At 35.1% G+C, this 27,096-nt stretch overlaps 1 protein-coding gene, 1 long non-coding RNA gene and 1 pseudogene across 2 annotated transcripts; all 3 read left to right on the top strand.

The window, feature by feature from the left end:
- LOC140163008 (uncharacterized) overlaps positions 1-27,096 on the top strand; it is a 301,006-nt pseudogene that overhangs the window by 155,339 nt on the left and 118,571 nt on the right.
- On the top strand, positions 3,016-11,300 carry LOC140168514 (uncharacterized). Its single transcript, XM_072191920.1, has 4 exons — positions 3,016-3,328; positions 6,408-6,911; positions 10,093-10,123; positions 11,000-11,300. The coding sequence occupies exons 1-4, from the start codon at positions 3,022-3,024 to the stop codon at positions 11,127-11,129; spliced, it is 972 nt and encodes a 323-aa protein (XP_072048021.1). The 5' UTR covers positions 3,016-3,021; the 3' UTR covers positions 11,130-11,300.
- LOC140153248 (uncharacterized) lies at positions 6,921-10,067 on the top strand. The gene is made up of 3 exons (XR_011859084.1): positions 6,921-7,459; positions 8,425-8,497; positions 9,957-10,067. It is a non-coding gene; the product is annotated as an uncharacterized lncRNA (long non-coding RNA).

Below are 27,096 nucleotides of genomic sequence, written 5' to 3'. Positions count from 1 at the left end.
AATGTGAACCAATTTCACAAGTGCCTAGTTATAACCAGTAGAAAAGTGTTTGTAAGTCTGAAAATATGACTGAACTGTTTAAGTTACAGTGGTTACTACATTTTACTTGTATTTTGCTTTAAAAGTTTGAATATTGGTGTTATTTCACATCATGCTGGGATTTCAGTCTAGATATAGGTGGTCTGGGGTAGGAAGCAAATCAAGTTCTGATATTGTTTTTTTCTGTGACATTGTATTGTTCAAAGATAAAAAATATCAGAATTTGGATTTGCTGAAGAAATTAAGCACAAATGTTCAGTCAGTGTTATTAAAGACTTTGTTCTATTCTACCTCCAGTTCAGAGTATCATGCAAAAAAACGTCATTGCAATGCTGTATTAAATGTCATTGGAATGCTGTAAAGTACATTGAAATGGTTCACTCTAGACAAAGATTAACTTGAATTTCACTAAATTAGACGTTCATAATTAGCTTTGTAATATTAATGTTTGAAAACTGTGGTTTTAAAACTTTTGTATAAGCTCTATACACTGTTAAAAATGAACGTTAATTTACAGGGAAAAAATACAATTTTTACCGTTTTAAAACAATTTATATACAAAAATACGGTGAAAAATTAGGAATTTTACATTTTCCTGTATATGTAATGTTTTTATCAAATATCCCATTTTTTACGATACAATATACAAAAGTAAAAAATAACTGTAATTTTAATGCAATTTACTGTTTATTTACAAATAAAAACATAATTTTGAACGTTTTCTTACAGTTTCTTTTAAAAGTACATTACCGACACTGTTAAAAATCGTCAGAATGTTAATTTGCAGGTAAAAATACGGTTTTTACCATATTTAAACAAAGTTTACACAACATTATGGTCAATAACCGTAAATTTACAATTTCCGTACCACAATTGAAGTGACAGTTAATTTACATGCAAATTAACAGTTTGTCCTGCTTTTAAAACAATATATACAAAAAAGACGTTAAAAATCAGCAATTTTACGTTTGTAATGTAATGTTTAGTTTATTTTTTAACGATAACAATATACAAAACTAAACAAATTACTGTAATTTTAATATAATTTTCTGTTTATTTACAAATAAAAACATACGTTTGAACATTTTCTTACAGTTTCTTATAAAAGTACATTACGACACTGTTAAAATCGTTAGAATGTTAATTCACAGGTAAAAAACGGTTTTTACCATATTTAAACAAAGTTTACACAACATATTATGGTCAATAACCGTATATTTACAATTTCCCGTATCACAAATAAGTGAAAGTTAATTTACATGAAAATTAAACAGTTTGTCCCGTTTTTAAAACAATTTACACAAAAAAAGACGTTAAAAATCAGCAATTTTACGTTTTCCTGTAAATGTAATGCTTAGTTTATTTTTTAACGATAACAATATACAAAACTAAACAAATGACTGTATATTTAATGTAATTTACTGTTTATTTACAAATAAAAACATGCGTTTGAATGTTTTCTTACAGTTTCTTTTAAAATTACATTACAGAGACTGTTAAAATCGTTAGAATGTTAATTTACAGGTAAAAATACGGCTTATACCATATTTTAACCAATTTTACACAACATCATGGTCAACAACCGTAAATTTACAATTTCCCGTCCGTACCACAATTGAAGTTCAACGTTAATTTACATGAAAAATTAAAAGTTTTTCCCGTTTTCAAAACAATTTATATACAAAAGACGCTAAAAAATCAGTATAATTATCGTTTTCCTGTCAATGTAATGTTTCGGTTTTTTACGATGTAATGTGCAAAATTAAACAAATGACTGTATATTTAATGTAATTTACTGTTTATTTAAATATAAAACATGCGTTTGAACGTTTTCTTACAGTTTCTTTTAAAAGTGCATTACTAACACTGTTAAAAATTGTTAGAATGTTAATTTACAGGTAAAAATACGGCTTATACTATATTTGAACAAATTTTACACAACATTATGGTAAACAACCGTAAATTTACAATTTCCTGTACCACAATTGAATTTTTACCGTTTTCAAGACGCTAAAGTCATCAATTTAACGTTTTCCTGTCAATCTAAAGTTTAGTTTGTTTTTTAACGATACAATCTGCAAATTTTTATAATTTAATTTTAATGTAATTTATTGTTTATTTACAAATAAAACATACGTTTAAACCGTTAAAATATTAGTATGAAGTTAATTTACAGGTAAAATATGACTTTCACCATTTTTTTTTTTTTTTAATTAACACCATCACTGTTAAAAATATCAAATTAAATCATAATATAAATGTGAATTGATCCTACCGCAGGTAAAAACACATAGGACCCTAATTGTTTTTCAACATTATACTTCACTTTTTAAGTGTTTTGAGATATATTTTCATAGTTTTATAGAAGCAAACTATTCCGTTATTTTACGGAACATTCCGGCAGCAGGGTTACGGAACATCCGTAAATTGTAATTTATTCATTCCGTAAAACTTATTCATTAAAAATACAGAATAAAACGAGGTTTCTTACGGAAAATATTCCTTAAAATACAGAATATTCGTAATATTCCGTAGAGTTTTAACGGTAAATATTCCAAACAACTCGGAATCATTCCGTATTTTTACGGAATTAATGTTATTTTACAGAAAAAATATGGATGTTCTGGTAAATCCGTAAATTTACAGAAACAAACAAATAAAAAATGTATTTTCTTTTTTGAAAACCCGTAAGTTCACAGGTCTCCTGTAATAATACTTTATAGACCGTTTTCCTGGGTAATTATGCATAATTGATTGAACTGAGGATGCGCTGTTAGTATCAGAATACCGCATGCAGAGGAGCAGCCCCGGGAGTAGCCGTTATGGCGCTGTAATGAGACGATATCGGCCGATAGGACTTGAAGAAGACGACCGTGGCGTCGAAGTGTTTTACTTTGATAAGTTTGCTAGATCGCTTCTTTGACAAAACAAAACAAGACAAAGTGTATCAAATACATATCCTATGCCATTGTTGGTGAATTTATGTTTGAATTTATATTGCATACTTATATATTTTTAGTTGTTTCTCAATGCAGAATGGCTAGCACTGCTGAAACACTTAGTGATGCTGACACTGATATTATAGAAGAAATTTCAATTGAACTTGAAGTGACGACTGTCCTTCCAAATATAACAGAAGCAAAACTTGGGCAACTGAAAGATTTCTTCAAAGCTAATGGAGTCACAAGCACATCAGACCTCTACTTTCTACAAGCATCAGACCTTCCTATGTTGTCACTAGTTGAAAGCAGGAAGTTAGTTCATGCGTGGCAAGGAAAGTTCTCAGCAGGTAAGAAAAATGTTAAGGTGGTACTACACCCCTTGATAAATTTTTGACTTTTTTGCATTTTTTCAAAAATAATAACACACTGGTAACAAAAGTTATGTAGGCCTATATTATAGGGGCAACGAATCCAGTTTATACTACACCGGAATTTCAGTGACTCAAGACAAGCGATGCGTTATTTATGATAAGAAAAGAGGTACCGCTAGGATGTACCTCATTTGTTTGTTTGTTTGTTTGTTTAACCCGGTCGGTCCGGGCGGACACACACTTGGGTCCTGATGGGACCAGGTTCAAGCAAAATGCCTAAGCCAAGCTTTAAAAGCTTATATAAGCATGCTGGCCTATATGAAGAGAAAAGAGAGAAACAGGATTGAAGAAAAGAACAAGGAAAAGAAAGGCCACTCCCAACAAATCAAAAGTACAATTTTACTCTTAGCCCTTGGGTCGAGAAATAAGAAATTGGGAATTCTTTAACACATATAATGAACCACTTGTCTTGAATCACTGAAATTTCAGTGAAGTAGTTGGATTCCTTGCCCTATAATATACATAACTTTTATTACCAGTGTGTAGTTATTTTTTGAGAAAAATGCAAAATTAGTCACAAAATTTATCAGGGGGTGTAGTACCACCTTAAAATGTAAAGAAAATTGGGAATACAGTCAATACACCTATACATGTATCACTGCATGCACCTGTAATTTATTTTGGGTCTACTCTCCAGTACCCTGAGAGGGCAACCGTGATCCGTCCAATGTCACCCACGGGCACCCTTACCCACAGTTATGCTACTGGATGTCTTGCAATATTCTGTGAAATGTAAAACTGAAAAAATGCAATTAAAATGTGTACCATTTGAGTAGAATCAATTCTGTGATCTTAAATAACACAAAGGATACTTAATGATGTAGACTGATAATTTTTTTCTTTTTTCTAGTAAGACTCTGTTCAGAATCTAAAACACATGCATATGGGTATAATCAGAAATAATGGCACCTAAGTGTGACAAAAGTGTCAAAATTACAAACAGTGTTCAGAGATGTAATTGTTGTCTTATTGTAAGCAAAACATATCTAAATTCAAGAAAAATAAAAAATTACTTCAGTAATATTACTAAATATATTTTTTCAACTGGTTTATAGGCAAAAGTAGTCCAAAATCTTCAGAAACATAACACAAAAGATCCATGTCATTCCTTGTTATATTTTGACAAAATTATGCAAATATGTAATTCTTTGAGTTTTAATTAATTACTTAGACACTAAACTAAAATAGTCATGTAGAATTTTTCACATGGAAACAAAGTTTTGGAAAAAAATTAAAATTTTCATTTAAACACCTAAAAATTCGTGGAAATCAGGAACAAAAGTTTTTATTTGTCAAAAGAAACATCTTAAATTATTTTCTGTTTAAGTTTATATCATGCAATATGATGTGCAAAAACTGTGTTGAGGTTTTTAGCATCACATTGTTCTTCAAATTGGTGTAAGGATCCATCAAAGTAGTACTATTGTGTAACACTCCTGACACTGTACACTACCTGTATGGCCTGAAATATTTTATAAACTACATTTTCTAAAACAGTCTTTGTAATTTTTTGTTGACAACATCTATGGCCCTCTCAAAAAAGGCACAGAATTTAGGTGATTTACGTTCATTGTTGTTTTTCGAGCCCAGCTTGCATGTTTTTGTAACACTCCTGACACTTTGCTACAGTAACTGTATAGCCTCAAATATATAAATTTGCAAATCACATTTTCTAAAGTAGTTTTTGTAATTTTATGGTGACACTATCTATGGCTATCTCAAAAAGGGGCAAAAAATTGAATTACATTAGTTCAATTTTATTGTTGAGCCTATATTACTTACAATTGATTGTCAGGAGTGTAACATTTTGGTCGAGCTATGAAAACCATGTTTTTATGTACATATTTCTTGAATATGAATGTCTTTACATCATGATTGCAGCAGTTTGGCTTCAGGAATATATTTTCAGGGCTAAAAGAACACCAACAGACTGGTAATTTCTTCAGAAATTTGAATTATTGCCAATTAATTAATTCTGTGTAACACTCCTGACATTGACTATTTAGATAGCTGTAGCAAACATGTTCAAGCAATGGCAAATATTTTTCTTGTTTTTTGAGTTCCTATCCCAATGCACTAATAAAATAAAAAGTAATGTATGAATATTGCCAACTTGGTGTATGAAAAAAATCAAGTTGAATTCTGATGTAACACTCCTGACGAGACAGAATTTCTCTTTTCAACCCGCTCTAAAAAAGAAAACGTTTTGGATATCATGCAAGTTTTATTTTTTCCAAGTTTAACCCAAATGTTGCTTTTACTTTAAACAGACTGAAATAGATTATTACTGTCATCATAACCTTACAATGCTACACAATCTGGCGAGAGGTGATTTTTGGAACATATTTTATTTTTCGCACCATGTAATCTTCACATGTTCCTAAGTAGACTATTAGCGACTATGAATAGCAGACACTTCACAAAATGCCATGAAAACCCATGCAACACTTTGCACCTTGTATATTTTTTACAGTGCATGATTAAAAAACAAGTACCTCTTTTCTTGTCACGCTAAAGTGTAACACTCCTGACCATATGGGGAAGAAAATTGGGCATATTATTTTTTACATGACAGCTATGACACTACAAATTGCTGTGGTTAAAGAGAAAATCATAACACAATTTTTGAAAGATGAATTTCTTTGCTGGTCTTTTTCATTTGGATAGCAGGCATCAAAAACCAAACGGTGCCATTATTTTTGACTTTACCCATATCCAAGAATCCATGTAGGCCTAGTATTTTATAGAAATAACTCCATTTTTGCTGAGAAGTGTAAATTGCACTGACTATTCAGAAATGCAGCAGAATTCAAACGACATTGAAATACATGTACTAATTCATTCCAGTATCAAGTCAAATCTATTTCTACACGCCAATATTCTGATAAAAAACTGATACAATCTACATTTGAGAAGGCTCATCCCCTGGAGTTAAAATTTATATTGTTTTATTTACAAAAAATGAATGATTGTTGTCTGTTAAATTTCTTTTCAGAATCTTCACAGTCATCAAAGGGAACACCATCAGCATCTACGCCTGGTACGCCAGCCTCATCAGGGCGATTCCCAATTAAATCGTGGTTAGAGTCATCTCTAGATTCATCTTTAGATTCATCTTTAGATCTGGAGAGCCAATTGAGTGTTGCGAGCCCTAGTGGTGCAAGCACTAGTGGTGCTGGCACTAACACCAGAGCTAAGAAATTACCAGTGTCCGAGTCAGAAGATAACATCCCATGGAGCAAAATGCCACCAAAGTTAATGGAAGCATTGGAAGCAGGTCAGCGGCCAGAACCAAGACTGAGAAGGGAAATGATACGCATCATCGTTGATAATCTCAACAAGCCAGGGAGCAAACTGCCACGAACCAAACAACTTGGACTTTTGGCACGTGCCATTGTTGAGAAATACCCCAAATCATTTCGTGATGAAGTAGGGGGTATGGATGTTGGAACAGGCTATGACAGTTTTTTGAAGCAGCTTGTCAACAAGGTTGATAAAATTACACGACCAAATGTGAATAAGAGGAAACTGTCAGCTGAATCTGACAAGGATTCTGTTAAAGCTGTTGATGCGTATGGCTGCATCAATTGGATGCCGGACTTTGTGGGTAGTGAAGAAGCTGAACTCAATCTGAAGAGACAAATGCAAGAGCAACACAAGAAGGGTGAAACAGATGATGTCACCGTTAACATGGAACAAACATTTGCCAGTCAGCGCAAAGCCATCAACAGCACTACTTTCAACATCCCAGCTATGTTGAATGATTGGCCTTTTCTGTTCACGGAGAAGAGCATGTTAGGTCATTTTGAGCAGCTCACTGGAGTTAATGTGTACAGTGCAATGGAGAATGCAGCAAGCCTGAAGGTTCCAAAGCTCATGGCATTCATGGCTGATCAGATTCATAACAAACAAGTTTCTTCCTGCATGAAATAAATAAATAAGGCAACGCAAGAAGCAGAAGATAAGACACCAACAGTTATTGGAAGTGTGGCAATTCTGACAAGCTTCTATAAAGAGGATTTCGAAGCTGGGATAATGGATACACAGGTGAGCTTTAAATTGACAGTCACTCAAGTTTTACATATTGTAATTTAAAAATTGATTGCCATTCAAATTGTTTTTAACTATTGTGTTGTTACTAGGGAGGTGAATAAGCATAAAATGTACAGATATGTACCAACTGTTTCTTTTCAAATTACACCCACCTAGTTAACCTGCTATTTACCAATATTTTGTCTTTTTAATAATGAAATTTAAAACAAATATTATTTTTAAGCCCTCAGTGTTTTCATGTTGGTTTCTTTGCGTAAATTGGAAGTATTTTATTTACAACATTTCCTATTCAATACTACAGTACAAGGTATACTGGGATCCTGGTAAAGGAAAAGTAATTGCAGATTCCTTCATAACTGTAGCTTGTACAGCTGTTGTATTCACAACATATTATAATGTTCTGTTTTATGTAAACAATAATTGAAAACTATTGGGTAAAATGTACATAGAGGGCACACTAGTGAGCTGTGAGCAAATTGCATATAATAATGCTTTAATTACAGTCAATGGAAGATTTAAGAATCTACAAAAGTAATATCTGATAATTAGGAAAGAAGTACCTTTTTTCCTCTGGATTGATATTATATCTTTCCCCAGAGACGTGGCTGGTGCATAACATTGAAAAAAAAAACACCTACATTCAAATAGTGCATTTTTTAGATTTGAACTGGCAACCTTTGTATACTAGGACAATACTCTTCCCAATAAATTGAGCTACAATATTATGTTGTATCATTTAATTTGCAAGTTTAGTTTCAAAACGCTGTTTGTCGCATTCCTAGTGAAAGGCATTAGAATTGATTTTTTTCCTTTAGCTTTTTTTTTCAGTGCTGTGAAGTGGCCACATTTCAGGGGAGAGATTATTTAAATGTTCGATATCAGATCATGTACACATTGATACCATTGCTACTTTGTAATTATGTTTTACTGAACTTGATTTTCTTTTATATTTCAAATAGACCTTGACAAGTACTTCAGCTTCTACCATTGAAACACTGGAGTTACCGGCAACACCTTGTCTTGTTGCCCATGGTAAGTTCTATTCATTGTGGCTTTATTGGCTATCGATTATCACTTACACTCTCAGAAAAAGGGGGTGCCAACTGAAACCTTTTTGTCCAGTATATGGAACCCTGGCTATTGAACCCTCAAAAAGGTTACAGAAAATTCAGGAACCCTTTAAGGTTCTATAGCTTGTTACATTAAGAACCAATAAAGGTTCCCTAGAGTGTCTTAGTGGTTCCTTTTAGAACCTTAAAGGGTGCCATATAGAGGACAAGTGAAGAACCCTTTTAGAACCCTTATTTCTGAGAGTAGTCTAAAAAAATAAGCTCTAAAATCAATTTGCTTTCTACCTTTAAAAATTTGTAAAGACAATTGACTTAGCTCATTGAGAGGTTAAATTGACATTTTAATAATCTTTGAATTACATTTTTCTGGAAAGTACCTAAATTTTTGCACATTTGATTTTTATCCAGCAAAGAGCAAAAACCTGGTCATGAAACTTTGGGAATAAATGAATAAGCATAGAAATTCTCTTGTGGATTTTTGCAACAAACACTCATAATCCAGTCAGGAAACACTTAGGCCTAACTGACAAAAGCCAAGAAAGATCATTTTCTGAACTAAATATATAGCCTGACATGTCAGTATTGCTTTAGCTTAAAACATAGGCCTAGTAGCTAAAAGGAGGTTTAGAAGTTAAGTTTTATTCATTATCACCCAATATAAAGTTGGAGCCAATCTTGGTTGCTAATTGTGTCAGTTCATAAATTAATTCAATGTAATTTTGAGAGAGTAATCAAACTGCACAGATGCCAGTTCATCAGTTAAGGACATACTAGCCCTTCAAATGAGACAAACTTGTAATGTAAACATAATGTTGTCCAACCAAGTTACAGGTAGATCCAAAATATGTAATTTTGTCATAGTTTTAAATCAGTTTGTTTTAAATTTCTTCTACACTTGAAGGAAAATAGTCACAGATTTGAATTCCTCATCAAATTTTCTTTCAGAAAAAGTAGTACTTTTACTTGGAAACAATAATCGCTTTGGAATTTATTATTGTTTTCAATATGAAATCATGTCTAATGCTTAAAGGGACAGTCAGAGATCTGCGGGTCAAGGTCAAACTTTTTTTCACACATACCTTTTTTTTTTTGCTTGTTGGGGAAGGTTAGCCTGAAAAGGAATCTTGCACAAACTATACAGTTTGTGAGCGAGAGTCAAATCTTTATTTTCTGATGCGCGGGCATCAGAAATTCGCCATAAAGCCTATGGAACAATGCAATGCACACAATATTGCATAACTTCTAAACGGAAGGTCAGACTTGGCTAAAAGTTTGGGATTAAAGTGATCTTTGGTATATCTACCTATACATAACATTAAAAGGGGATGTTGAATCTCTGTACAATCACTGACTGTCCCTTTAACTGGCATTCCTTTCATTGTGTGTATGCAATGCATTTTATCTTTCTTTACTTTAAATAGGAGATTCACCATTTGACACTAACAAGTTCTCACTGACAATAAATGGGAAGGTAGTCATTGATCTCATCACCAACCAGCTGTCAGCATTGGCCCTGTGGTTCTCTACATTCTCGTCTTTAACTTCGAGTACCCTGAGAATATCGGACAACATTGGAATTTATTCAGAGGTAAGATTATATATAAGGATGTTTATTTCTCTGCTTCATTTGCTTTGAGGTGTTGTGTGATGTGTTTTTCATTATTAACATTTTGTACCGCCCAACACATTATGGATTGGATGAACTGAGGGTGCAAGAAGCTATTTCACAATTTATTTGAAACTTTTGCAATAATTTTGAAACTTTTATAATAGATTTGAGGAGTTTTATGTAAAATGATCATAGGAATTCAAATAATGTGTCATTCATTACTGGTTTCATTGTACATGTACTATTGTAGCCCTTGTAGCTTTTTAATTATAATAACAATGATGAAAACTAAATAATGTGCATATTTTGATTGCTTCCAATGTCTGATGATATTTTTTTTAATAGTATTTAGTAATGCTGGAAACAAGTTAAAATATTCATTTTATTATTGGCAAATCTGCTGTATAGATTTCAACAACAGTTCAAATGGACAAATTGCTGTACCTGAATCCAACCTTAACATTAAACAGAAACACCTGAATCATGTGATCATCAATCAGTGTCAGTTGATGTGTATGGGCCTGTAACTAGTGGGAAAATCATAATTTGTAGAGTGGTTAGTCCACAGTAGGTCAAAAATGTTAAAATTATACAGTCCTTCAAAATAAACTAATATGAAAAATCCATGTAGTGCATAAGTTTCAACTTAAATACCTTTCGTTGTAATAATTTAGTGCAAAACCCTTTTGATATATGAATGAACCATATTCTTAGATGTTTGTGACTTATGTTAACAGCATTCAATGTCTATGAAAATCTTTTACATAGAATATTATTCAATAATAAAACTACAAATTACAATGTATTGTCACTGATATTGAATGAACTGATATGAATGTATGAATTTGATTTCAGGTGCTTCCTTGGCATCAACCCTAGTCAAGGGTCCAAGAGAAGTAAAAAGAAAGGCAAGAAGACAGCCGTTCATCCACAAGTCCTCCAACTATGTAACAAACTGAAAGACTTTGAAAGTGATTGGCTATAGACTTTGAAATTGAACGGATAAAGGAAGCTATATCTTATCATCTAAATCATCAGATGTCGAATTGATGTTTACTGTTCTGAATTATGTATTCTGTTCAGAGTAGGTTGTTGCATATATCTATATCAACAATTGAGAAATGTGACTGGTTACTAGAGCTATGATTGGGTTCAAACTTCGCAATCGTGAAACAAAAGTGCTGGTTCAATATTAGCGCCACTGTTTATTGTGTAATACACGAACAATACGTGGTCGAACCAGTTGCAACACACCAGTTGCCCAAGTAGCCAATCATAGTGAGACTCACAAATAAGGGAGCTAAAAGTATTACAAATGAACTGATAGTTCACCAGTGAGAGACATGGGCTACTCTATGGCAAAACTCAAGACAGATTGATAATTCCACTCAAAACTAATTGAAAAGTGATCAATGCTTTTTGTCTAGCATTACTGTGATTAGTTCTACAGTACAGTACCATTAATCATGTTAATTGTACAGACTAGTGACCAGGAGATTATGGGTTCAAATCATACCACCAGCACATTGCTTACTTATGGAGTGAGTTTGGGTTGGGACTTGGCCTCTGTCATCAAGTATTTATTCTAGTCTTTGTAATCTGTTTAAGTCATGGAGTATTATGAAGATACCAAGGAGTATTCAATGAACAAATTCCAAGAGTGGAATTCACAGTGCAGGCCTATACACGATTTTCTATGTTTGAGTTTATATTTTGGCCTCACAAAAAGTTTGTGAAAGTTTTAAGGGGAGCCGACCCTTCGTGCACCTATCGGTACTACTCTAGGCTGTATTGTGAAGAATTGGGAAAGGCTAGAAAATGAAAGTTGCTATGAATATAGCTAAGGTTTTTGCCATCCTTCCTATGTAGTTTGATTTTGTTTAGCTTTTATTGAATTTCGCATATAGTGTCAAATGTTCAAAACTTTTATTTTTCTAACATTTTACACTCTCGAAAAAATTTGTAAAAGCTAAACAAAATCAAACTTCATAGACATGATGATGGTAATCTTGGCTATAGTCATGGTAACTTTGTTTTTGTAGCCCTTCCCAATTCTTCAGAATATAGTCAGGAATACTGTTAGTAATTAGGTGCATGAAAAAAAAACCGCCAAGGTCAGCTCCTCCTTAAGTTGATGAAAATATAAAAGATATCATTAAAAAGATACCAAGGAGTATTCAATGTACAAATTCCAAGAGGGAATTCACAGTGCAGGCCTATACATGATTTTCTATGTTTGAGTTTATATTTTTGGCCTCACAAATTATATGAATTTAGTGTAAAGTTGATAAAAATATCAAAAATAGCATTAAGAAGATACCAAGAAGTATTCAATGAACAAATTCCAAGAGGGAATTCACCGTGCAGGCTTATATACATGATTCTCTATGTTTGAGTTTATATTTTTGGCATCACAAATTTTGTGAAAGTGTAAAGTTGATAAAAATATCAAAAATAACATTAAGAGGATATCAAGAAGTATTCAATGAACAAATTCCAAGAAGGAATTCACAGTGCAGGCCTAGGCCTATACATGATTTTCTATGTTTGAGTTTATATTTTTGGCCTCACAAATTATGTGAAAGTGTAAAGTTGATAAAAATATCAAAAATAACATTAAGAAGATATCAAGAAGTATTCAATGAACAAATTCCAAGAAGGGAATTCACAGTGCAGGCCTAGGCCTATACATGATTTTCTCTGTTTGAGTTTATATATTTGGCCTCACAAATTTTGTGAAAGTGTAAAGTTGATAAAAATATCAAAAATAACATTAAGAAGATATCAAGAAGTATTCAATGAACAAATTCCAAGAAGGGAATTCACAGTGCAGGCCTAGGCCTATACATGATTTTCTATGTTTGAGTTTAAATTTTTGGCCTCACAAATTATGTGAAAGTGTAAAGTTGATAAAAATATCAAAAATAACATTAAGAAGATATCAAGAAGTATTCAATGAACAAATTCCAAGAAGGGAACTCACAGTGCAGGCCTAGGCCTATACATGATTTTCTATGTTTGAGTTTATATTTTGGCCTCACAAATTATGTGAAAGTGTAAAGTTGATAAAAATATCAAAAATAACATTAAGAAGATATCAAGAAGTATTCAATGAACAAATACCAAGAAGGGAATTCACAGTGCAGGCCTATACATGATTTTCTATGTTTGAGTTTATATTTTTGGCCTCAAATTATGTGAAAGTGAAGTTGTTGAAAATATAAAAAATAGCACGTTATTTATATTGCTATTGCTATTTGTGTCAATTCATATCAAAACGATAGACTTGGTCTGAGAATAAGAAATCAGATACTCTTAGTTAATCATCAAGGCCTACTTTTACTTATATTTCACTTCCTAAAAATGCTACCAAATTTGTAATAATTAAATGCTTATTTACTTAGTTACACAGGAAATAAGTCAACTTAAGCTAACGTTCTCACATGTATTTAAATCCAGGTCTATCTTTATCACCTATAAATCCGCAGCAATTAAAATAAATCCGATAGAATCTCTGCACGTCCAGACAGTCAGGTTTAGTGCCTAAATCCAATAAGCTTAAACCGGGTTTAGACTATGTGCTATTTGAGCATATTTCCTTAGAACTTTCGATTATACTGAAATGTACAAGTGTGCACATGACAATTTTCGATGTTTTATCTTCAAGTTCAAAGCAATACTTTGTACGAAAATACCCGTTGTTGAAATTGAATGATATAGGCCTACAGCATGATGAAAATTTGCCCTTTCCTCTGCTGCCCGAATAGCTAAAAAACGTTGACCGTGACTTTTATATAGTAGGGGCCTAACGCGATCAAAATATGAAACATGAAATTCTAAAATTTATAACTCAACTCGTAATACCTGCTTCCATCATGAAATCGGCACCCTATAGGCATAATACATGTAATAGAGTTCGCTTCTATCTAAACTACGTAGTTCAATGGGCATTATGGTATTATTTTGCCCCCTCAACCCCGACAGCTCTCCGAACACCGTTCATACACAGCGGTTTAAGCTTAAACCCGCTACTAACCCTGGTCAAAAGCAGGGTTAAATTGGCGGATTTAGGGCTCCATAAATCTGCTAGACTTAAATCCGATGATCGTTCAGACAGCAATTTAAACCCGCCGCTAAATCCATCTGAATTTAAACCTGGGTTTAAATGTCTTAAACCTTACTGTGTGGACACGACTAATCTTTTAATTTCATTTTCATACTCTGTATTATTGTACCAAAAGTCGTTTTGATATAGACTGACAGATTTACATGTATATTGATACATTGTATTTGTTGCATGTGTAAGTTTCGGGTTTAGTTCAACAAAGGGCTCTCTGCATTTTGAGGAAACCAATGTTTATAAGATTTTACTGATCTTGTTCATCTGTTTGTTGTTGTTTATCTCAGCTGTGCTGATTAATAAACAGATTGTGAAAACACCTTCGTGTGATTTGTTGTTTATTCCTTTTCAAATTAGTTTGCTGAGTACTCACAGCATGAATGTATTCTGAAGGCATGATTTATAACAATTAATGATCAGTCAACAACTTTAATTTTCAGATGTTTATTTACGTTACCTGTAGCAACGTCTGCAATTAAACGTAAATAAACTAGTTTGTATTGTAAATTTTGCAGTACAAACCTGTGTTTACGTTACTACCTGGAATATACAAATTGAATGCGAAATAACGGCCTCACGTGGAATATACAAATTGACTGAAATAACCGCCTTCAACGCTATTTTACAGTACAATAGTTTATTTACGTTACTCCCTGAAATAACGTCTTCAATGCTATTTTTTTACAGTACAAAAGTTTATTTACGTTGCTACCTAGAATATACAAATTGACTGTGAAATAACGACCTGACGTGGAATATACAAAGTGACTGTAAAATAACCGCCTTCAACGCTATTTTACAGTACAATAGTTTGTTTACGTTACTCCCTGAAATATACAATTTTACTATGGAATAACATTCTGCCACGTTTATTTACAGTAGAACTGAAATTATACACGATCTCAGTAAAATAACATCTATCATGTATGTTCACGCCAACTGTTAAATAACATTAAAAAACATCGTTTGTTGACATTGTCAAGCGTCATTTTACCTAAAATGTTGTTAATTAAGAGATAGTATAGTGTTATATTACGGCTGAAGATGGCATTTATACTGCCCAGATACTCCAAATAACGGGTCATTTATGTAGAAAGTACCATAAAATAACACTGTTATCGTTAATTAACGTTGTTATTAGAATTTAAGGACCTCTTAAAAAAGCGTTAAAAGTCGTATTATTGCATTATTCCACTGTTAATTTACCAGTAACGGCACGAAGGAAAAAAACCGGTTTTTAGGAGAAAACGTACAACCGTTAAAAATCAAGCGAATTGTTCAATTAACGGTCAATTCTTGTTTATGGTTGCTGTATTTTACGGTAAAATACGGCGTCCCAACTGCCAGTATTTTAGCGGTAAAATACAGCATCCGTTAAAAAATCAAACGAATTGTTCAATTAACGGTCAATTCTTGTTTACGGTTGCTGTATTTTACCGGTAAAATACTGGCAGCTGGGACGCCGGTATTTTACCGGTAAAATACAGGTTTTTTTCTAACAGTGTAGTTGTTGCGACAGGATAAACATTGTGATTAGTGATTACTCTCCCTCCGCCTTTGTTGAAGGATTGACAGCTAAATTCTCTGATCTGTATTTCCAGAGCTTGCCTTGCATTTGCACATCTTGGTAGTCCATGCTTCAAAATTGCCATGCATATACACACTAAAAACTACGGGGTTATATTTTCCGTGGTCATTTTGGATTTACCACGTTTGGGGTTGTTTTGACCCAGCAGGGGTTATTACTGTTTTAGATATAACTACATTCTAGGGGTCATTTTAGCCACGGCGAACGTGGTCAAAACATTCTGTTGTCATTTTGCCGCTACCGTCGCGCATTGATATCAGTGTCAATATTCAGCTATGAAAATCCCAATTAATAAATGAGTTTAAACATGGGCTGCAATTATATTTTTATGTTTATCAAATAAAGATAATTCTTAACAGATGTTATAGCAAATTTTTTTAACATTAAAATGACTTGCATTTCGGAACTATTTACCGTACTGTGTGCATCGGCTTTTCCCGCCACAGCGCCATGTTGGCCACATTTTCCACTCGCTGACTCGCATGCTCGTATTGTTGCATCCCGGGCGGGTGACGCGTGCATATGATCATCATGGAGTATGAAAATTTGCTTGAAAAGTGGGACCCGGACTTTTTGGAAGCTATCCCCAAATTCAGAGGTAAGTTTATCCTTTTATTCATGCAGATTCATTCAAATTTTATGCTATTATATTATGATGAAAACTGTTTACCGGCATGACCGGTACATACATGCAATGGCAATGCATGCATGCACGTGTATGTGCATACATCTATACAGCCAACTTGGGTACGCACAGTTATTTGCGTCGAGAGTACTACGCAAATACCAACGCTTACAGCACAACACAGCTTTTGAGAATTGACCTATCACACGGTCGTTGCTAGGCAAGGTCAAGGTTCGGTCATGTAGGTCGCGCGATCGTGTTATTCTATGAAAAGTACGCTGACGCAGAAGGTACATTATCTCATGATCGAGAATTTATTATTTTGGCTATTATATATAAATATAGGATAAGCCACTCGTTTGCGCAAATGAAGTCAGTCACACAACCAATGCGCGATCATGCATGTGATGGCACTCGCTGTGTACAAGTGTATTTTCTGTGGAAGAGTTGACGCATGTTTACGTCATCGTTTCAACAACAAAAAATGGCGAAAAACAGCGAACAATTGATCGTTTCTTTCCATTACTATCATATTGTGAAAAACCAAGTAGCTGAGGAGTTACCTCAATATGCTAGGAAAATATTACAACCGATGACCCCCTGACGAGACTGGCTAAATAAGCTGTATTTTTGCCGGAAAGGGTCCAAATAATTGGCAGTCGATGTGCGCCATCTTGGAAAAATAGCTCAAAATAGACTTCCTCGACAGTCGTTCAAGATTGAGGAGGTTTTAGCCTGACGATGTTAGACTTGATCAAGACGGAGTGTCGTTTGCACTGTATCGGTCTAAATGTGCACATTTCATACATAAAATTAGGTCGAAATTCAATAAAACAAGTAAAATATGGGTCTAATATTATCTCTAGTAATATAAAATTTGATGAAAATGGTATTTCTTTCTTTAAAAACAAATAAACATACTTTCGAATTGTGTTAAATACAATCGTACCTGTTCTTGCAGATCTGAAACTAAGACTAATTTACCACTCGAATGCCCTAGCAACTGTCAATCAAATACAGGATAAGTCCTTTTGACCAATAAAGCAGTAATGCGCATCATACTCATAGCCGTTCATAAGTACTTAAGTTTTAGGCTTACCACCTCGATGCATAGCAACCGGCATAGCAACCGTCCACTCAAACTGCCGGTAAGTGACTTCATTTTTATACAGCGATTGAATACGAGTGTCACGGCCCTGGATGTACCTTCTGCGTCAGCATACTTTTCATAGAATAACACGATCGCACGACCTGCATGACCGAACCTTGACCTTTTGCGCCGGTATTTGCGTACCCCAAGACATTTTGAGTGCAAGCGGCAGTGCAGACATGATGGAGAAAAGGCCAGCCGAGATCATGGAAGTTCGGAAAAGCCAACAAAGAAAAAGCCACTCCGAAACCTACCAAGGGAGGCAATCCGGAATCACTGACCTTGTCGGATAGTGAATTTCATCCCCTGCCTCAACTAGCGAAGGCGGTGTGACGAGTAGTGGAGGTGGAGAACGAGATTGTCGCGTGGTGGTGCAAAATTCAGAACCAGCGGCACGAGACGTGAGTGTGGCAGAAAATACAGACCAACAGCAAGATTTGGGGCCAAGTGACGTGCACGCCGATCAGGGAGAATACCAGGCTTTGAGGGGTAATCAGGTCCTTCAGCCGAACCAGACGCCGGCGGTGAGACCAGCCGTACCTGTACAACCTCTAGTCATGCCAGTACCCAACGGGGAAAACCTGCTATGTGGAACTCCGGGTGAGTCGAATTTAAATGCAATACATATTATCGGGCATGATACGTACGGTCAGAATCAGAGTCAAATAAGGCCCATTATTTCTAGTACACGCGCAAATTCAGCCACAAATTCCCGGGAGGGCCCGTAACTTATGGTAGGTAATTTTAGGAAAGGGCTCGGGAAATCCCGGGAGTGGCCCCGTAAATTACGGGTTAATAAATATTAATGTAAACTTCTCTTGCGAGAAGTTAGACTTCAATTGTATCTAAATTTTGGGCTCGGGAAATTCGCGGGGGAGGGCCCCTTAACTTACTGGGAAAATTATTAATATCTTGCTGGACATGCTAGATGACAACATTTCAGAAGAGCACATGTTTAACCACACATCATAGTTCTTTGGGACAGTGAAGATATCACAGTGACATATGTTGTATCAGACAGGTGTGTTGTGGATTGCCAGAGTCAGGACTCAGGAGATCTCAGTGACTATCTTGACACTAACAGTCTGGTTAGACTGCCGAATCTGGAAGCACTGCCCACGACGGCACCAACATTCCGAATCAGGTAGTTTCCCTTCCCAGTATGCATTGAATATAAACAAACAAAAGTTGGGTACCTTTTTGAAGGGTCGATCTGTCGGTTATGGCAAACAAACAATTTTTTATATGCCTTATAATGTGCACATATCTACATGTTATAGTTGATGAGTTGAAATTATCAATTAATAGTAAAATTCTCAATTTCTTTCTCTTTGTACAGGTGCATAAACATGTGTTAAAAATTTCCATTGAGAAATACCTTGCAGTGCTTGTGTCAGGGGGGAACAATTTGGAAGAAAAAGTAGCAAAACAATCATCAGAACTGTTGGAGGAAGCTTTTGGAAAAATAGGTGACAACTGCCAAGACAAATTCCCAAAACGATGTCATAAGTGCCAGCTCCCTCTATCTCTAATTGAAAGGGAAGTTGATTAGGAAATCACAAAGGAACCCCCCACAGAAGAGACGGAGAACAGTATGCCAGGAAATTGGCAAGGAGAAGTCAAAGACTTTTGAACAGTCATCAAGTGAAGCTTAGCTTGTGATCTTTATGGTCACATCCCAATTAACCACCTTGACCAGCCAATCACGATGAAACCAAGGGATCCAGTGTTTACCAATCCCAATTCTTATGAAAGTCTCATTGAAGAGTTGTGTGCCGTTGGACATGATCTATGTATTCAAAAGTACAGTCAGCACCAGAAAGTGGATGGTTTGCTGTACTCACTGGCACATCGTCTCCTGAAAGAGACATTTACATGTAGGCACTGTAGAAAGGCTGTTTTTACAAGGAAGGCCATGGCAACACATATGTGAAAGAGCATAACCTTACCCTGGAAAAGGAAGAGGATTTTGTTACAGAATTTGATTGGGTATTGTTACGTATAGGATACGGCCACTATGGGATGAACATGGTAAATTAGCATGCTTGTGAATCCTATAAAGGATCATATTATTTATTAGTAATAAAACAAAACCAGAAAGGGTCCCATACAGGGTTCCCATACATCTTGACTTACGCCATGAAACACCAGCTTACTGGGTGGCACTTGCTGATCTCCTCGTTCTGATTTCATTGCATTGCTTGATACCAGATCATGCCAAACCTCCTTGTACCTGTTTAACTAAATTTTTCAGTAATATTTCAAATTCGGTTATAATCCACAAATTTTGCAGCAAGTGCTTCTTTTTTTATTGGAAGGACAGCAGGAACTTCAAGCATGCCCCATTTGTCAGATGTATATTTTAAGTAGAGGAAGCATTTCGTATTTTATTGAAATTCCTCTGATTCCCCAACTTCAGGGTATGTTCCTTCGTGATGATTTTTATGATGACATTCAGCATCGCTTCACCATACAGACAAAGAACATTAACAACATAGAAGATATTTATGTTGGAAGCTATACAATGAGTTTGCACAAGAGGGGGGGAGGTGGCTTTTGTCATCACCTAATAACATCAGTTTATTGTGATATACCGACGGGATTCCATTATTTTAATCCTCATTGATGTCGTTCTGCCAACTGTTTTTTTCCTGCCAATGAACTCCCTTATAAAAAACGTACATTGAAAGAAAATGTTTTAATTGCTGGTCTATGGTTTGGAGACTGTGCCACAGCCTTTCAAAAGCCAACAGAGCACTGCAACAAAAACTGGTCAGGCAAGCAAAAAAAATGCAAAAGGTGAAGGAAAAAGATGGAGTAGATTTGGGCTGCTCATTGCAGACAATCATGGAGCAGTCTAAAGGTCCCATTGAAAACCTGTATCCCATTGGAACCTTTGGCAGATTATTTTGGGATCAGCAGAAGGAGGCAGCCCAAGCATGTGGTAAAACTGGCCATCGATGGCACCTGATGCTGATAAAATGATTTCTTAATTTAAAAATGGTGTCAAGAAAAGTGTTCAACACTGTTAGAAGTGTTCTCAAATTGCCATGCCTGACAACATTAAGGGACTTTTTAATACTCATTGGAGTGGTTTCAGAGTGGTTTCATGTCCAGGCTGGCAATGTCAAGATGCTGTAGACATTGGCTCGAGATGCTGCAAATAAATGAGGAGTGTATTTTGAACAAACTGATAAGAGACATTTCCTTGCTTCAAAGATGTATCATTCGTCACCAAAGCAACATTCTGGCTCAATCAAAATAGTCTGTCAGGGTATGTTTATTGTTTTGTTGTTATTGACAGTGTATTGTTTATTGAAACACCAAGATACTTGATACTCTCCTGAGATTTGATAACGTGACCATCATAGGCAACACAGGGCAACACAGAAGTCAGGAACTTTCTTTAACTTAGCTTTGGTGCCAAAGAGTATACCATCCCTCATTTCAAATATATAGTTTTGGTTTCTCTATTGTTCAGAAACCAAAAATCAAGGGATTAAAATGTGGAGATGAACTGGTATGCAATCATAACACTATTGTGCTGGGAGGACACAAGAGGGTATATATAATCAAAAGTATAATGGCCTATAACCATACGTATATAATAGCCTATTGTGCTAACATTTTCATTATCGATATCTATCAACGCGACGACTTTTGATGCTCTCTGCCGTGGTGGCACACTTCCATGACACCATAAAATTACACCCGAGTTCGAGATTCGTTTGATAAGTTATGCATATACATCATGTGCATATATTGAGGGGGGGTGGGGGTGGGGGTGTTTTGTTTATTTGTCTGCGTTATAGATATCGATGCATGATGATGTAGATGATTTGATTATGAATTAGATTATTCCCGGAAAGCACAACCCATACCTCTTACCTATGTTCCCTCCGCCACCTATATATAACCTCCCCCTCCCCACACTCGATATCGACTCTTCCCTATTATTCCACTCCACTCTTGAGCCCCCTCTCCCCTCCTTCCCTTCCCACTTCCAATGCTCTCTCCCCTCTGTTTCTCTTTCTCCCTTACCCTTACCCCCTCCCCTCACACACACATACCCTCTTTCCCTGGCGATCTCTTCTATCTCTCTCTATTCTCCAATAAATAAATTGAATAAAAGTTAGTTTAAACCAGCTTTCTATGATATTGATCGTCCGTCATGCGACATGCACATAAATAGAGTTGTGTATAATAGTGTTTATATCACTGAAGTCATAATCTGTCAAGTGCCTATTGTAATGTCTGTGGAAATATTTCGATGGTCTATATATTTTCACAGTGAAATCAGCTTAGGCTAATTCGTAGTCTCAAGTCAATGCTTTCAAACTAAATCAATGCTTTCAAATGTAGACTGCTTTGTTCGACTTCTCTGCTCGTGAATATTGCACTCTGAAATTTAAACATTTCTTTTGTATACTTAGAGTAGGTAACTTCAAATCGAATAATTTTACGATCCACACCACTTATAAGAAACTGAAACCAAAACCAAAACTGACTGACACAAATGCTCGGTTTTAAACAAAAGGTAGAAACAGTGAGTTCGATATCTTATGATTCAAGTGGTTAGGCAGGACAATAGGAAACCACGTGACCAAAACCAAAACCAAAACTAAAACTATATATTTGAAATGAGGCATTCTGTCTTGCCAATTCTTAAGTTAAAATCATATATATTGTAAATTAAGTTTGGTAGTTTTTAAATCTGTAAAACGCATTGAGGAATCTGAGATTCACAATGCGCTATATGCTGTTTTATTATTATTATTATTATTATTATGTTAAGAAGGTCAAAGGGATTATGAACAATGACATGGTGGATAAAACAGCTGGTGACATTTTCCACACAATAGGTCATTGGTCTTCCACACGTCTCATTCTTACCACGCGTGGGATAGCACACTGTAAAAAGGGTGTCTTGCAAATAAACACGTCTTAAATTTGATGTGTCTTTATCTGGTATCTTTTCCCAAGACACTTCAAACCACATAGCATCTTCTCCCTAGACATGTCTTAATTACACATATATTATTCTGTGTCATGACTTATCATAGTAAACATGTCTTGACAGACGACACAACACACATGTTCATTTGGAGATGCGTCTTGGACCAAGTTGCCAGTCCTACTTGATGCCTGAGATCAAGACACTAAATAAGACATGTCTATCTTTAGACATGTTGTAGAACACGTCTTAATACCAGTGTGTCTTGAATGGAGACATATCACACGCGACCAATTGGAGACGCGTCTTGGAAGAAGTTACCAGTCCGACTTGATGCATGGATTAATGTTGAAGAACAAGTCTTAAAACCAGTGTGTCTTGAATGGAGACATATCACACGCGACCAATTGGAGACGCGTCTTGGAAGAAGTTGCAATTGATGCATGGAATTAAAAATAAGACCCCGTGATACAGTTTGTAATACAAAACTAGGCCTATGGAAAGACGCGTCCATATGGCTATTTTGTGAAAAAATTATCAAGAAAGCTGAGAAATCTGCGACTCAATGCAAAGAAGAGATCAGAGAGTGCTAATAGTCCCCCACCAGTAGAATCAAAGAAAAGAAGAAAGATGAGTGCACCTGCAGAGAAGAGCGCAGATAGTGCATGTAAGTAGCATTGACCATCCCACTCTTGTCAAATTTAACTCATTATGTTTGATTTTCACTGATTTATTCAAAGATCAGTACAAGCAAAATTGCTTTTAATTTAAAGTAGACTTAGGCCAAAACATGCTGATTATTAACTGCATCTTACTCTTGCAGCCACTGGTGGAGTGATACTTAGTGATGATTCGAAGTACAAAGAAGACCTCCAGGTTATAATGAAGACTTTGTGGCAATGTGACAAACCAGACAAAGCAAAAATAAAATCATGGCAAGAACCTTCAAAATGCGCCGGTTGTGGATAAATGGAATGCAATCTCCGGACATGTCAGAGATTCTGGAGAAGTTTCCAGTGCATCGGATAGATGAGGAATTTAAGCTCGGTGACATGTGCAGTAAAGGGGAAAAACTAAGGCTGTATCTTTTCACAAAGCTGAAGGATCAGTCGAGAGACTCGGGCTCAGACTCATCAGACTTGCGTGATTTTGAGGTTCCAGCTACTGCCAGCAGTCCACCTACAGTTGCTTTTACTTGCTAATAATGGCGGATGTGCAACATGTGTGTGTTATTTCTTCGTATGTTTAGTCAATATTTACATACCTTTTATTGAGCTTTTATTTCTTCTTTGGAGGTTCCAGGGAAACAGCATTACCCAGTGAATATTCTGAGGACTTTAGTTTACATTTTTGTATCCAGTGAGTTGCAGAATTTTATGGTACTTTCTGTTTGATCCTTGCATCATTCACCGATAAATTTTGAGGTTGCAAAATTTTGCACCTTTTCAAGATACGGACAGTGACGGAGATTGTATGTTACATTGAACTTGATTTAACTTTCTGTGTTTACATATGTCATTATGGCATCTTTACAGGCAGCTATTAAAAGACAACTTGAAGAATCATTTGCTAATAACTCTCAGCAAACAACAAGTACACCAGGTAAAAACAATCCTAGTAAGAGAAACAAAATGGACTTGGGACTTGATGAAAGCATTGTTGGTGCTGTGAATGAATATACGTCAATGACTCAATTGATAATGCTCTTACCTCAGTCAATCAAAATTATCAGATAGGAGCAAAAAACAAGAAGATCGCTGAATCAGTTCTGAAGCAGCTTAAACCTGTGCTTATTGATGCCATCAACAAATCTCTTGACATGTTTTTCAAGGAAATGATAACACAGCTGAATGACAAAGTGAATATCATTGCAAATTCAATCCAGAAACAGAGTTTGCTTGCTCACTATGAAAGAGACAAGATTGAACAGTACACGCATGCAGGGAGAACTTTAGAGTTTTTGGGTTGGATATCAAAGAAGATGATGATAATAACAAGATAACTGACAAAGTTTGTCATATGGCAAACAGTATTGAAGTGAATCTCAACAAAGAAGACATTGTTGCTTGCCACAGAGCTGGCAAACCAACTGCCAAGCAAGTACCGGTAATCTGCCGACTTAATAGAAGAAACAAAAAGGATGAATTGTTGAAAAACAAGAAAAAACTGAAAGCAGCTAATCCAGGCTCCCCAGTATATGTGAATGAAGATCTAACGCCGCTTCGTGTTAAGATGCTCAAAGTTGTCAAAGAACATTACAAGGGTGCTCATACAGTTAATGGCAAAATAGTAGTGTACAACAAGGATGGTAAGCGTACCTACGTTGATACACCAGATGACTTGTTTAAAGTTGGAATTAATGTGGATGACTCTCTACTGAAAAGACTGGGACTGGAAAGTTACTTGATTCATACAGACAGTAAATAGGAGAGCGCGGGAAGAACGGTTGAGGTTGGTTTACCACCGAAAACTTCTGAACTCAATGAACATGACTATTTTACTTCCAAAGACTTAAAATGGTGCTTACTTAATGTGTGCGGATTAAAATCCAAACTTATTGCCAATGACTTAAATGATTTTATTGATGTTTATGATGTCATTGCACTTACTGAAACAAAGCTTAGTAGTCTAGATGATTTACAAGATAACTTCAATGATTTCTGTGTGTTTGTTCAAAACAGAAAAAATGCAAAACGTGCCTCTGGTGGAATTGCATTATTGGTCAAAATAATATTGCAAAATATTTTGTTAAGATTGATACTGAAAATGACTTTTCAATTTGGTTTCATGTTGATAAGGATCTTTTGGGACAACAATTTTTGCTTTGTGTAACCTACATTCCTCCTGAGAAATCTGATTATTCCTCATTAGATATGTTTGATGAAATTGAAAATCAAGCCCTCAACAAAGGTCTGGTTAAATTCAAGGATAATGTTTATAATTTGTTGGGAACAGATGATTGTGTACTGTTCTTAAATTTATTTGTGTTATTATATGCAGACGATACAATTGTTTTAGCTGAGTGCAAAGACAACTTACAATTGCAATTAATGGAATGAAAGAGTACTGTGAATTATGGGATTTAAAAATTAATCTTCCAAATCAAACATTCTTGTGTTCTCCCGGGGTAAAATTAGAAACAAGCCTGTCATTCTTTTTGGTGATGACGTGTTAGAAGTAGTTGATGATTATGTATACTTGGGTGTTGTATTCATTTACAATGGTACTTTCAATAAAGCAATTAAGAGATTGTATGATATTGCAGACAGGGCAATGTTTGAAGTCATTAAAAAGGGGAGAGCAATGTTTCTTGATATAGATACTCAACTCAAACTTTTTGATTCGGTTGTCATACCAATTCTTTTATATAGCTCTGAAGTTTGGGGATATTCTAACATTAATATGATTGAAAAATTACACCTGAGGTTTTGCAAAATTCTTCTGAGAGTCAAAAAAAGTACCACTTCTAATATGCTTTATGGTGAGCTCAGCAGGGAACCATTAATTAACAAAGTGAATGCAAGAATGATCCAATACTGGTTTCAGGTTGTCACTAGTGATGAGTCCAAGCTCACTAATGTTATTTATAATGTTATGTACAAGTTGAATCAACAAAATCGTGTTGACTGTAAATGGTTACAACATATTATGAGTCGGTTTTAAACAATCTTGGATTAGGATTTGTATGGTTATTCCAGGAACAAATGTTAGTAAATTGTGGCTTAAACATTTTGTTACTAAAATTCAAACTGACCAATTTAAACAAAAATGGAGTTCTGAAGTTTTTAGCTCCAGCAAATGTTCTAATTATAAATGCTTTGAAATTGATCCTACTTTTGAAAATTATCTCAATGATTTACCATGTAATCTTCGTATTATATTTACAAAATTTAGATGTAGAAATTTTCAATATTCCAGTAGAGAAAGGTAGTTATTTTAACATTCAATTAGATTCTAGAACTTGTAATCTATGCAATTCCAATGATATAGGTGATGAGTTTCACTATTTGTTTACATGTAATTATTTTAGTAATGAAAGAAAAAAAAATACAAAAATGGTCTTGCGTCTAAGTTAATGTTTGAAATCATATCTTCATAACTATAATTGTCATGAAAATTATTCCTGTCATTTGCTAATGATAGGTTCCGTAAATATTTGTGGCAATTTATTATATAGCGAGGGAGCGTTGTTGTTTAAAACACATTTTTATGTAGCACCATATTTATCGGTAAGTTTTCGGGACCAGGGCTCTTTTTCTGGGACACGAAGTAGACTAGCATTTGGAGCAATAAAATTGCGGTACATGTAGTACTTAAGTTCACTCTCATAACACATTGTCAGTGTAAGCGTTTCTTTACTGTGATGCTTTGTATTCCTTTTTAGGTCCAAGGAAAAGTCGTAGAAGACGTGGCATCAAGTCTCCAGAGGAGACGGCAGAAGAATATCTGCGAAAGTTGCCCAAGTTGGACCCTAATGGCTTTAGAATTCAACAATTTAGTAAGGTAAAGGTAAAA

The sequence above is a fragment of the Amphiura filiformis genome, chromosome 1, assembly GCF_039555335.1.
Source record: "Amphiura filiformis chromosome 1, Afil_fr2py, whole genome shotgun sequence".
NCBI classification, from domain to species: Eukaryota; Metazoa; Echinodermata; class Ophiuroidea; order Amphilepidida; family Amphiuridae; genus Amphiura; species Amphiura filiformis.
Note: the sequence above shows the minus strand (reverse complement) of the source record. Positions and strands in the feature narration are given on the sequence as shown.

Bases quoted from the DNA above. Each gene is read 5' to 3' on its own strand.
- LOC140168514 (XM_072191920.1), top strand. From the start codon at position 3,022: ATGTTTGAATTTATATTGCATACTTATATATTTTTAGTTGTTTCTCAA. The intron at 3,329-6,407 runs GTAAGAAAAATG...ATTTCTTTTCAG, and splicing joins GCAAGGAAAGTTCTCAGCAG to AATCTTCACAGTCATCAAAG. The intron at 6,912-10,092 runs TTACACGACCAA...GAGTACCCTGAG, and splicing joins TGTCAACAAGGTTGATAAAA to AATATCGGACAACATTGGAA.